Consider the following 12,849-nt stretch of genomic DNA (forward strand, 5'->3'; position numbering starts at 1 on the left):
GTTTGTCAGAGTGATCTACAGGGCAGTGGGTGACTTGAGGGCTGCAACAATCACCCTGAGCTAAGCTACTGTCTTTGTGGGATGGGATTAAAGTGACAAAACACAAGAGCAAAGTGAGAAGGGGGCTTGGGACACGTAAGCACCCCTCTCCCAGCTACCTCTATCAGCCGTATACTGGTCTCAACCCTGTCCAGCACAGTAGTGGCCATGTCCTTGCGCCATGGTCAGCCTAGAAGCTCAGCCCTGAGGTCCAGGGACAGCTAAATGGGGGCCAATGCCAGACAGAGCCAGGCTAACAAGGGCTCAGAGGACTAACAGGGTCAGTGGGAGGACAGGAGGACAGTTTCTGAGTGCTCACTGGCCAAAGCAGGAGCAAGAACACTTGCCTGGTGGTGAAGAGAGGAGCGGCGTCTCAACCCTACTCTGGCCTCCAGGGTGGCACCTCCAGCAAGGACAGCGCAGCAGAGGGTCCAACTCCACCCTCGTCTCTGCCCATGGAGTTTGGCTGAGACCACATGGCTAGGTTCTGCCCAGGGCATCGAGTGGGCAGCCGTGACCTTGAAGGTCCAGGGCAGTGGCTGCAGGCCATGTCTGTGTTTTCTCACCTTCTTCTGCCAGGACCCCAGGGAAAAGGAGCCCCAGGTAGGTCGTGGAGGGGGGAAGGCCTCCATGCCCACAGAGCTGGGGGGCAGCAGAGAAGGCTGCCTAGCTAGCTGGACTCAAGACCATTGGCCTTGCTGGCCGGCAGTGAGCAGGGCTCACTCCTTTCTCAGCCCCATCTGTCCTGCCTGAGCCATAGGGAGATCTCAAAGGAAGGAAGTGACAACCCGGGACACACACTGGAGAATCTGTGTGCAACTCCCTCCTTCTGAGGATGAGACATGCAGGGCAACTGAGCTGGACATAGGAAAACACATCCTCAATCCAGGAGGAAGGCAGGGAACACAGGGGGATGCAGAGGAAGCGAAACCCAACCCCAGCGCAAGACAGCAAGATGGGATGACCAAGAGCCAGGACCAGAGAGGGTGCTGTCCCCCATGCCTTGTCTGAGAAAGCCTGGAGAGATGGGGAGAGTGGGACAGCCCACCCACTGGGCCCAGTGACTCGAGCCCCTCTCAGCTCAGTGTCATGCGCCCAGTAGCTTTAAGGTACTGAATGTCAAGCTGAGTCTACTCCATGAAAAGAGAGAGACAGGTGTTCACATCTCTACCTCCTTGTCAACCTAAGCCCCGACTCTGGCCCTCCAATGGTCTGTCACTGAAACAAATTGCCTGTCAGCTACCTTCCACGTGGTCTCTGTCCCTCTCAGAGGCTACAATTCCTGTCTACAACCCACCAACCTCGGGGACCTCCAAATGCTGCACCCACTGGGCCTGGCATCACAAGCTCCTCTTGACACAGGTGCCAAACCCCAGTCTTGGAGATTCTGTCAAGGTCTTGGCAGCGCCTGGCCCATGGGAGCGCCGCGTTGCTTATCGTCCACCCGCATTCCCTGGGCTCCTTTCCACATCCTGCTCTGCCCAGCAGCTGAGATAAGACAGGGCATCCCAGCCACAGTCTCCCTCACCTCTGCCAGCACTGAGCAGCCCCATTGTCCAGGAAGAGAGCCACGGCGCTGCTCTGTCCCTCTGAAGTGTAGCAACAGTCCATTCTGTGTGATAAGAGGAGAAAAAGGCTCAAAGGCATCCTCCCAACCACTATATCACCTCCTGGACCCCAGCCTGATGCCTCCCCTGAGCTGCTGGGAAGTGACCTTTCAGGGGAATTGAGAACTGATGCAAGAATTGAAGGACAGCAGCAGAGGTGATGGCACAAATAGGCAACGGTCGCAGGTGCATCCTTGGGTGTTAGACCACAAGATGCTGAGGCTGCCCTGTGTCACTTAGGGACTCCGCTCGCTCTTACATTCTCTCAGTGCTGTCATATTAGAAATCCAGGTCTCTGTCAAAAGCAGTTGGAACAAATAATTCCTTTGAAAAGCATCAATAATTCTCATGGAGAATGAAGTGAGACTCGGGTGGGGGACATAGGTGGAATGGGGCACAGGAACTCCCAGGTCTGGCCTGCTGCAGAAACACTGGACACCAGGAGGGGTGAAGTTAGAGGGTGCAGGAAAGAACAACAAAGGGAAACAGTGGAAGCCTTCAGGACACTCAGCAGCACCTCAGACCCCACACCCACACTCACCCGCTCTGCGGCAGCACACACAGAATCCTGCAGCTCCGTGGGGCTCCTGGGGCCATTGGAGCATCTTCTCTTAAAGAAAGATGGCTGTCCAGGCCCTGTGAGGCCCCCAAATCCTGCAAAGGCATTGCCTTCCTCCTAGTTCAGGACCAAGGCCTGCTGGACAGCTGGCATTGCTCAGCAGCACCCACAGGCCTGTGGTAGTGCCCCTGGTCCATCGGAGGTGTCAGGTGAGGCAGACACAGGTGCCTCAAATCCACAGAGGAATCCAGGGGACAGAGGTATAGGAGGGTAGGGCTCAAAAAGCTCCTGCATGTACCAGAGAATATGCACAGTACGGTGTGCCCAGGATGGGACACGCACTCACAAAAAAACCCTGGGGACCCTAAGCTGGCATCACTGGCTGGGACAGCAGGGAGGCACAGTCAAGTCAGAGCTGTGACCATCCTGCAGGTGACACCAGGGCTCATGCAACAAGGAATGCAAAAGAAATATTCTATGCACATATACTAATAAAATAAAACAATTCTGAAATGAAACAGCATAAAAAATTCTTTGTAATGCGAAACAAATTACAAAGCACTTTATATTTGTGTGTATGCATATGAATAATGTGTCACATGCAATAAGGTTTGGATCTCTCCCTCCAGCTTTCTCTTATTTTTGTGCAACCCACCCGCCCAAAATTGGATGTTAGTGGCTTAAAGGAACTGCAATCATCTTTCATCTATCACTGGAGCCATAGTGCCTCCCCCAGCTGTCCTTCATCCCAGAGCCCTGCATCCCAGCTGGCCAGGAGCTGGTCAGTAGGCAAGGGCAGGCCTTGGGGAGTTGGCCTCTGGGGGTACGCATGGCTCCCAGCTGGTCCCTGGGGAAGGACGCGGCTGAAACCAGGGGAGGGACTGGGCTCTACCTTGGACTGGGCACACTGGCCTTGTCTCTGCATCCCTTCCTGCCTGAATGGTGCCATCCCCTCCCCTCCCCCAACACACAGGAGATGAATGAACAACTCTGGCTAAGAAAGCAAGTTCACGTAGGAGGTAATCTCTTCTGCTCGGGCACAGGCTCATCCCTGGCCTCTCTATGTCATGCTGTGTCCCTCCTACGTGCACTTGCTCTCTCAGCCAGAGCTGCTCTTTCATCTCCTGTGGGGGGGTGGGGACAGCATCACCCAGGCAGGGAGGGCTGCAGAGAGAAGTGTGCCCAGTGTGCCCAGTCTGAGGCAGAGCCCAGTCCCTCCCCTGGCATCAGTCAGCTTCTTCCCCAGGGACCAGCTGGGAGCCATGTGTACCCCCAGGGGCCAACTCCCCAGGGCTAGCTCATGTAGGAGGGACACAGTATGACGCAGAGAGGCCAGGGAGGAGCCTGTGCCTGAGCATAAGAGACTACGGACTGGACCTGAGCTGCAGGTGCAGAGTAGCGGCTGGGAAGGGCAAGGACACCATGGCACATCTCCCCAGGAAGAGGCCACCACGGGCCTGTGCTTTGGTGCTGCTCCTCTGGGGCATCCAGCTCCTGGGCACTGTGGCCTGGCACATCCAGCCGGAGCAGGAGTACCACGGCGAGGTGACAATCTATGCCCCCCCCACCATGGAGTTCGCCCAACACATGTTCAACCAGGAACATGAGGATGAGTACGCTTTCCGGGTGGAGCACGTCCTGAACATCCAGAGGGAACAGGTGAGAGACCACAGCCTTGTCCACTTCCTGCACAGATCCAGGCAAGGGTCCCTCCCGGCTCTCCTACCCCAGGGCCTCATTCACTACCAGTCATCCAGGCTCAGGCCCAGGCAGCCGATGCCAATAACGTGTATCAACAGAGACGCACTGAGAAGGGCTCCAAAGAAAGGACATGACAGGGATGCTTAGAAAAATAGCAAGCACAGGAGGTGTGGGGACACTGAGGAGGAGGATGACTGGCCCTGACTGTCACTGAGGGCACAGACCCTCTGCCCTGTTCCCCTGCTGTCAGGGCATGATCAGGGCACCCTACACTCCCTTTGTCTGTCTTCTTAACCCTGAATTGTCCTGGAGTGTCTATGGGTGTCGTGGGCATGGCAGCAGGGTGGGCCTTTCTCTTGCTGCAGCTCAAATGACTGCACCAACCTGTCGCAGGTGCCACTCCAGCTTGCAAGGCTGGCACATCCCATGCACACATGAATGCACGCCAGGCGTCTGCATCCAGTTATGGGCTTAGATACCTGCACAGGAAGAGGCTCAGCTCTCACCAAGATGAGCCGGGCTGACCTGAACTGGGGCCGTGCTCATGGCTTGTGGCTCTGCTGTGTCTTTCAATGCACCAGGCTACTGACCTCTGTCCCTACCCCTACTGGAGAGGGTCTTCAGCTGTCATCTCCCAGAGCTGGTCAAGGCCTCCAAAGAGCTCCCACAGGAGCAGTCATAACTGCACAGTCAGTCCACACTGCAGTGTCACGTAAATCTGCTTTTCCTCTTCCTGTCCCCACCAGACTGACAACATGGTATTCTCCATGATGCTGCAGCTGCGCAGAACCATGTGTAAGAAGCTCCAGGAGGACCTCGACAACTGCCTCTTCCAGGACAGCTCTGAGCCCAGCAATGTAAGACAGAGTGCTGGCTCTCTGCTCTCCCAGCTGTGAGTGCTGGGAGGTAGGACACAAGCCTGCAACTGGGGACCTGCCAGGCAGACAGCAGGGTGGGTACAGGGCCTGCGCACCTCCTCTCTGGCTCTTCCCATGCCACACTGCAGCCCCCTGGTGTCAGGGGAGGAGCAGAGAATGTCCCTGTGTGATCCTCCAGCCTGCGTGCCCTGCCCTCAGGAGAAGAGCCCAACAAGTTCTAACCTGGCCTCTGCTACCTTGTGCCCATCTCAGGTCCCTCTGTGCCTGCCCTAGACCCTGTGGTACAGGCTGAACTGGGCCCTTCAATCTCCCTGAGGCCCAGCCCTTGCCTGCCGAGCTACCCCAGGTGCTGTGGACAGGGCGAGGTACAGCTGGATGTGAGCACCATGGCCCCAAAGCTGGCAGGCTGCATGAATCAGGGCAGCTCCTGGCAGGATAGAGTCCTACTCTGGGGACATGGATCTCCCCAGAACAGACTGGGGCTCCTCTTGAGGATGCAGGAGGCAGTGCCCTGGGACAGCAGGATGTTAGGGTTAGTACTGGAAGATGGGAGTGCATCTTGGGCCTTCTCTCACTCTGTGCCGTCTACCACCTCACAGGTCATCACCTGCACCTTCAACGTGAGCACACTGCCTTGGACTACAGAGTTCCAACTCTTAAACAAGAACTGCTCTGCGTACTCCCCCTGAGCCCCAGGCCTGGCCACACTGCTGACCTCCAAGACGTCAGCGCTTCCCATGTGGCTCCTGAGGGCCCAGCTGCCCCAAGAGTGTTTTCCCCTCACTTTCTGGGAGTCTGGGCCCTTGTTCCAGTTCTATAAAGTTCTTTCTTGCTCAAGGTCATCACAGAGAACTCATTAAAGCTTGCTCATAGAGATTATCTGCACATGCTTCTGGGAAAGGTCCCTCCTAGACACTGCAGAAGGGTCTCCCCCACCTCAGCTTCTCAGCTACTGCCAGGGACAGAAGCAAAGCACCTGTCACCTAGGATCCTGCAGATGTCCTGTGGGGCAGTGGCGCAGTGGCAGTGACAGTGACCTCAGAGCAAGTGGAGAGAGGGCAGTGAACCCTCAACACACAGTAGGGTGGGGACTTAATGAGCCCTGGAGAACGATGCACTGGTGGCCAGGAACCCTGACATTGGCCCTTTCTCCCACACCCATGTTCCCACCGATTTCCTGTACAGGTTTAAAGAAGGCTGTTGTGCCTGCCCTGCTTGCTACTTCAACCTTCTTGCTGAACACATCTGTATATTCCATGTCAGGAAGAGGGCTGTGTCCCATGCACACCACACACAGTGGGCAGCCACAGCCCTGACAGGAGAGCCACCAGCATAGATTGAGTCATGGCTCAAGGGCAGCTACCACCAGCCTCTTGCGTGTCCCACTAGGATCAGGGCTTGCGCCACACATGTGGGTTTCGTACCCCCACAGGGCTGAATTCCACAGTTTAGAGGGTGGGGAACACCATGGTCTCCCTGACCAGGGTTCAGATTTGGAGGTAAGTCTTGGCAATTTCCTGGTACCAGCAGGAGTGACCCATGTGGCCAGCCATACTCCTCCAGCCGGGACAGAAAACATGGGAGGGTCAAGCAGCTCCGATCTTAGACAGATAGGCCTGTCCACACACTCACACACACGCAACTTGCCTGTCCGCACACTAAACACATGCAATTAGCCTGTCCACATGCTCACATACATGCAACCCACCTGTACACACACACACACACACACACACACACACACACATGCAACCTGCCTATACTCATGCTCACACACAAGCAACCAGCCTGTCCACATGCTCACACACATGCAGCCTGCCCATATACATGCTTAGGCATATGCAGCCTGCCTATACACACACACACACACACACACACACACACACACACACACACACAGGCTGCTCTCTAAGCACCATTACTCTTGCACTTTTTCTACCTCACTACACAAGCCCAAACTTCTGAAAGGCTCATCTGTATCTCTGACCAGGTCCTGGGTGTGGAACCACTGTCTCTGAAGGGGAGTGCAGCTCAGTGGTCAGGGAAGGCTCCCCATGCACAACGCCCAAGCTCCCATGCCCAGCACTGGAAAACCCTGCTGTTTCAGGGCCATAGAGCTATGGGCTCTATGTGTCTGGGACTCCTGGTAGGGCACATCTGTGGAAGTCTAGGCTGCGACACATGAAGTCAAAAGGACCCTTAGGCATCTACTATGCCCGTAGGACAGCAGGAGCACAGGCCACACTGCCAGGAGACGGCTCCCCTTGCCAGGGCTGCCTGCCCTCAGCACCAGACCCCAGAAATCAGAGAAGCAGCAGAGTTGGAGCACGGGTTGGGTATCACAAAGACCTTTACTGCTCGCCCAGGGAAATGCATAGAGGAGCACCAGGAGCTCGCTAGGCGTCTCTGCAGTGCTTCTTCAGCATGGTTAGCTCAAATTTCCATGGCTTGGATCTAACAATAAAAGTGCAAAAAACCTCCTAAAAGAGAAGAAAGGAAGAATTAGCTCATACGAAAGGAGGGAAAGCAAAAGCAGAAGGTCCCACTGCCAAGCTCCAGGACTTGTTCAGTGGAGGAAGACGCGGCCTGACCTAGCTGTAGCCCACCATGACCCAGGACTCAGGAGAGGTGCCAGCCTCACGCCCTGCTCACCCCTGAGGACCAGGCCACTGCCAACCCCTGCCCTGAGGCACACACCTGCCCCCACTACTCTGTCATGTAGAAGGTAGAACAGCAAATCAATATAGTTCTCACGGTCCACATCCCACAAAGACCTCAGGCCTAGACAAACCAGGACAATGGGTCAACCCAGGGGTTCTTTCTCAGAGAGGCCCTGTCATGCTTGATACGTTGCATCAACTTGAGAAGTTTAGAAGTATGATGAAGTGACTCAGCAGGGGTCCGGGGTCTTCACTTTGGAAACATTCTCATCCAGTGCAAGAGGAGGGCAGGGAGATAGGGGGACCCCTAGGGGGGTGGCAGCCTGCTTACAATATAAGAGAGGAAAAGAGGTTTCTTCTCCCCTTGTGCTCTTACTGCTTTTGCTGCCTTCTGCCAACTTGTACTGTTGCCCCTGTGCCAAGCCACCCTGCCTTGGCGCCAGCTGATTACAGACTGAAACCTCCACAAACTGTCAGCTAAATAAGCCTTTCCTTCCTTCATTTTGAGTATTGGGTATTTTGTCTCAGCTATAAGAGAAACATCACCGAGATTGGTCTTAAACAGGTTGAGAGAGGCGGGTGGACAGGTCTCCACAGGACCAGCCAAGGACCAAGACCCAGATAGAGGGCTGACCATCCACACATCAGAGTAGCTCGGCCTCCGTAAGGACCCCAGGAGTAGAAAACTTGTCCAGGAGAACACATCCCTGAGTGGAAGACAGTGAGAAATAATGGACTGGTTTTGCTTTAGGCCTATGTGTGTGTGTACATGGTTGTGTGCTGGGTGTGCATGTGTGTTTGTGTGCATACATGTCAGTGTTTGTTGTGGGCTGAGGAGATAGGTACCAACCATGGATGATAGAAACGGTGCTCTGAATCCTAAACCTGGCTGTCCACAGCGACCAGACATGGGTGGAGAGGAAGCGAGAAGCTAATGAAGCTTGGGCCTCAGGCCTGCCCCAGCTGGCCACCCTCCATGCCTCAAGCCTCACCTTCTGCATGTGGGGATCTTTTTGAAACAAGCAGTGTTCGTTTTCTCCGGCAGCCTTCTTGCACATTGTTCGGGCAATCTTGGCTTCAATATAGTACTCCAGGCTGTCTGTGACCTGCCAGCATTGGAGGACGAAGTACCATAAATGGGTGAACACACCATCAGCTTTGGGGACAGGGCCAGCTCCCTGCCTGTCCTCTCCTCCACATCTCCTCGCCAGACATTTGTGGGTCACTGGGGGATTCTGACCTTGATGCTGATTGCTGTCTCTCCTCCATTATTTAATTTAATGTGACGGCAGCTGTCCCTGGGATAAGGCAAGGATGCTTAGTCCCAGAGAATGTCCCCTGGGAAAGCAAGGGGCTTGAGAAATAAATAGCAACGTGGGGTGCATCAGCACAGCTGACCAGCAGATATGGAGGGAAAATTGGTGTGTCATCAGCATGTTCAGAATACTCTGGAACGAGCACTGCAGCATGGCCTGATCTTGCCAAAACCTCCCATTGCTGACAATCTCATTCCATGTGACGGGGCCTGCACAAGCCTGGCCTCCACCCACGCAGCCCAGACAGCCCTCCACCCACGAGAACACAGTGGCACGAGAGGGAACAAGACTCTAGGGTTGGGAAAAGCAAAGAGAAAGCGAGATTTATAAGACATAGCAAAGACAATGGCCAACTTAAATGAGGGACTGCTTCCAGAAAAAAACATAGATAAATGAGGAAATGTAATAGATATTTTGTTTTGTTTTGTTTTGAGACAGGGTCTGCCTGTATAGCGGAGACTGGCCCTGAGTTCACATGTACCCCAGGTTGCCCTCAAACTTGTGATCCTCCTGCCTCAGCCTCCCCAGTGCTGGGATTATAGTCCTCTACCACCACACCCAGCAAGGTAATAAACATTTTAGAAACTATAAAAGGGTTGCCTGGGGACTGAAGAGAATGGGTGGGTGCTGCAGGCAGAATTGTCAAGTGCTTCTGAAGGTCGCTGTCCCTTTGTGCCTGGCCTGCGCTGAGACCCTGTGGTTTGCACTCACCTTTAAAGCACTGGGAGAGAATCCTGTGGGACCTGACACCTAGTCAGCTGAGACTTGGAATCTAGGGTAGAGGGTGGAGTGGGGATTTACATGCCGTTTGATCTAACCCCGTCTGCTGCTAGACTTACACAGGTGCACAAATGTACATGCGGTGTCCCCATTCCAAACCCTCAGAACCTCAAAGCCACCCAAGAATCAAAACAGAGTCACCAAGGAATTTCAGTCTGTTTGTACAAAGTGCTCTGCAGCAGAGCAGGAGGAGCATCCCAGTGCTCCACACACCAGGAAGATCAGGCAGGGTTTTTCCTTTCTGCACCCAGCTTACGTCACCGAGTACAAAGAGCAAGGCTGAGGGAGACATAAGTCAAATGATAAAAGCTAAATTTGTAGAGTGAACACATCAAGGGACCAAAATGCAACATGGGGACTAGGATTAATAACACGGTATCGCATTTGGATTTTTGCTAAAAGAGTAGATTTAGGTATTCTAGCAAAACACATGCAAAAAGGATAATGGATGGATATGCTAATTAGTGCTATTAGAGTAGCAATCACTTCACCTTAGGTATTTCAAAACATCACAGTATACACCTTCAATATATACGATAACATCTTTCCAAGATAAAAATGAACACCCCTTTGGCCCGACATGATGGCACACACCTGTAACTCCAGCTCTGGGGAGGCAGAGGCAGGAGTTCACATGTAGCCCAGATTGCCATGAGTTTAAGGCCAGCCTGAATTACAGAGCAAGGCCCTGTCTCAAAAACAAAACGGAGGGAGCCAGGGAGATGGCTCAGTGGAATAAGCGCTTCCCTGTCAAGGGCAAGGGTTTGAGTTCAATCCCCGGTTCCACCAAAAAAAAAAAAAAAAAAAAAGAAGTCTATTATTGGGGCCCAGGAGGTGGCTCAGTGGAATAAGTGCCTGGCAAGCGCAATGGCCTGAGTTCAATCCCGGGTTCCGGAAAAAAAGAAAACAAAATGGAACATTTGGTGGGGGGATGGTTGACACACTATTGTTGTATGCAACCAAACACATGAAGCTCACAAACGATGTAGAAAGAGACAACCAAACCATAATAATAATAATGTATAAGGTAGGGCTCTTTCCAGGCCCAAGAGCAGAATATGCTGTGTGTGGAGCTGAGGGCGTGGGGCTGGGCATTGCCTGCAGTGAGGTCACCACCCTGTCCACTGCGGCTGTTCTCTCTCCAGGCTCAACCAGGCTGGCCTCACTTCCGCTCCTCCCCAGGCCTGGGGCCCCTAGCTCATGAGGGCAGAAGGATCTCTCTCTGAACTAACAGTCCATGGGCTCTCTCCTGTCGCACAGTCAGGATGCAAACCTTTCCAAGGGTCCTTTGAATCCGGGACAGAACCCAGGACCACACTCTGGTTGTCGCCTTCCTTATGCCTCCTCAATAGAGAGCAGCTTCCCAGCTGTTTTCTGTTGTTCATGCTCTGTACCCACTGTCTCACAGCCCTTGGTAACAGATCACATTTACAAAGGTAGCAAACAGGCTCACAGCAGGGAGCAAGACTTCTGTCACCATGTCCCAGCCTGGAAGTCTCCTGGACAGCTGTGCGCAGTGCCTGATGCTTGATGTTGGTAATAGAGGACACCCGCTTATGAGACAGTCCCCTGGGAAGCAGTTCTGGATGGGGCTGACCAGCATCTGCCACCAGGCCAGTGAGTCTCAGCAAGGCCTTTCCTACCACTTGTCCTATCGCTAACTGGAGGGGGACAGCATGAGCACACAGACACTGGCAGGTGCCACAGGTCTCACTGACCATCTGATGGCCACAGATGGGACCCCTCCCTCTATGCTGCTAGGCTGTCTGTCAAGCCCTTCCGGGTGCCCAGTTCCTGCTGCACTGACAGCTTGACAAGTATCCTTGTCGTGCGGTATCATCACTCACACCAAGGTGCGCAGCTGGCCCCATACAAGGGCACCTCAAGCTACCTCCTGGACCCTGGACCTCCATGTTTTAATGGGATCCCACCAGTGTGAAGTTTTTTAATGGATACTTTTAACCCCACCCCAGAATAACAGTGAATGAAATATAATTAATTTTCTTCCCAAACTCTCTAAAATAAAATCAGTACCATTTGGCTGATGGTATTCCGTGGCCATTCCTGGTGGCAGAAGCTGCCCATGGATAAGGATCCCACCCCACCAGGACAGAGAAGGAGTGAGGAGGAGTGTGCTCGCCCACCTGCTCCTGAGACTTCAGAATCTCCACCACGCGGAAGCTGTACTTGTCCTTGCTGGCCTTGTTGTAGTCCTTCATGGCATACCAGACCGCCTGCTGCACATATACGTAGGACGAGGAGATGTCCTGGAATGGCCGCACCACCTTCGCGGGGCCCCAGGCCTGGACCATGCTGGACTCCGGGGCTGCAGCCACTGTGAGGAGCAGCAGCAGGGCCCAGCAAAGTCTGGCCATGGCTCAGCAGCCAGGGGCACAGGCCACGCGTGCTGGTCTTCCGTGTGGGGCCCCACTGCCTCTGTAGGCTACACGCCTCAGCCAGCTCCTAGAGTAGTGCTGTGGATTCAGAGCAAGGCACCCAGGTCAACGTGGTGGCTGGCACCAAAAACACGTGCACGTGGGCCTCTTCTCCAGCTCGGACACAGCATGGAAGCTCAGGGATTTGGTTTCACGTTTGTTAACCACAGTGAGGCCCTTTGGCCACACTTGCATTTCAGGTAATGGGGCGGCTCCGGGAGGGCCCCTAGGTAACTTCAGGGTGCCAGGGGAACAAACTGACAGGTGATCATATGGCATTTTCAGCTCCACCCTGACTACAGCACAGAGAGGGTGGGGACTGAGCCAACTACCACTGGCCAGAGACTTGGTCACTTATGCTATGAGAGGGGGCCTCCAGGGGACCTGCAAGACAGCATCTCAGAGCCCTGGAAACCTGGAAGAGGGGTGCACATGCCAGAGAGAACTGGACATGTGCATTCTTAATGTACATCTCTATTTTTTATTTTTATTTATTTATTTTTATTTAGGGAAGGGTCTATAGGGTGTTCAAGGTCTCACTGCTAGATCAGACTCATAGTAATTCTCCTGTTTACAGCTTCCCAAGTGCTGGGATTACAAGAGCACACCACCACGCCCAGTCTCACTCCCTGTCTCAGCACACCCTGGGGGTGGGGCCAGCATGGCAGGCCTGGGGATTGAACCCCTGGCCCCCGCGCCTGCTTGCAGGTGAACACACATCTGTAAAACTCTCAGGGACACCAAACTGCTGCTGTAAGAATATGTAAGTGGGGAGCCTGGCCTTAGCTCAGTTGTTTAAGTGGCTGCTTCCACAAAGCTGTCAGCCTCAGGTTGCTGTAGTTCGATCCCCACAACACTCCAGCCAGCCAAACCA

The 12,849-nt window shown here is 54.0% G+C and overlaps 2 protein-coding genes across 2 annotated transcripts in view; one reads left to right on the top strand and one right to left on the bottom strand.

The window, feature by feature from the left end:
• The first annotated feature begins 3,539 nt into the window (after positions 1 to 3,539).
• LOC101563544 (cystatin 9 like) lies at positions 3,540 to 5,617 on the top strand. The gene is made up of 3 exons (XM_012515665.2): positions 3,540 to 3,864; positions 4,653 to 4,763; positions 5,384 to 5,617. Exons 1-3 carry the CDS (start codon positions 3,628 to 3,630, stop codon positions 5,471 to 5,473), a joined length of 438 nt encoding a protein of 145 aa, XP_012371119.1. The 5' UTR covers positions 3,540 to 3,627; the 3' UTR covers positions 5,474 to 5,617.
• Positions 5,618 to 7,151: 1,534 nt separating this feature from the next.
• The window catches only part of LOC101563943 (cystatin-13), a 7,614-nt gene continuing 1,916 nt past the window's right edge, over positions 7,152 to 12,849 (bottom strand). Inside the window, exons 2-4 of the mRNA XM_004635666.2 lie at positions 11,685 to 12,014; positions 8,437 to 8,550; positions 7,152 to 7,264 (exon numbers count right to left, since the gene is read on the bottom strand). Of these exons, the coding sequence (XP_004635723.1) occupies positions 7,181 to 7,264; positions 8,437 to 8,550; positions 11,685 to 11,915 (429 nt within the window). The 5' untranslated portion in view covers positions 11,916 to 12,014 and the 3' untranslated portion in view covers positions 7,152 to 7,180. The remainder of the gene's footprint in view (positions 7,265 to 8,436; positions 8,551 to 11,684; positions 12,015 to 12,849) is intronic.

Source organism: Octodon degus, unplaced genomic scaffold (assembly GCF_000260255.1).
Source record: "Octodon degus isolate 3935 unplaced genomic scaffold, OctDeg1.0 scaffold00073, whole genome shotgun sequence".
NCBI lineage: Eukaryota > Metazoa > Chordata > Mammalia > Rodentia > Octodontidae > Octodon > Octodon degus.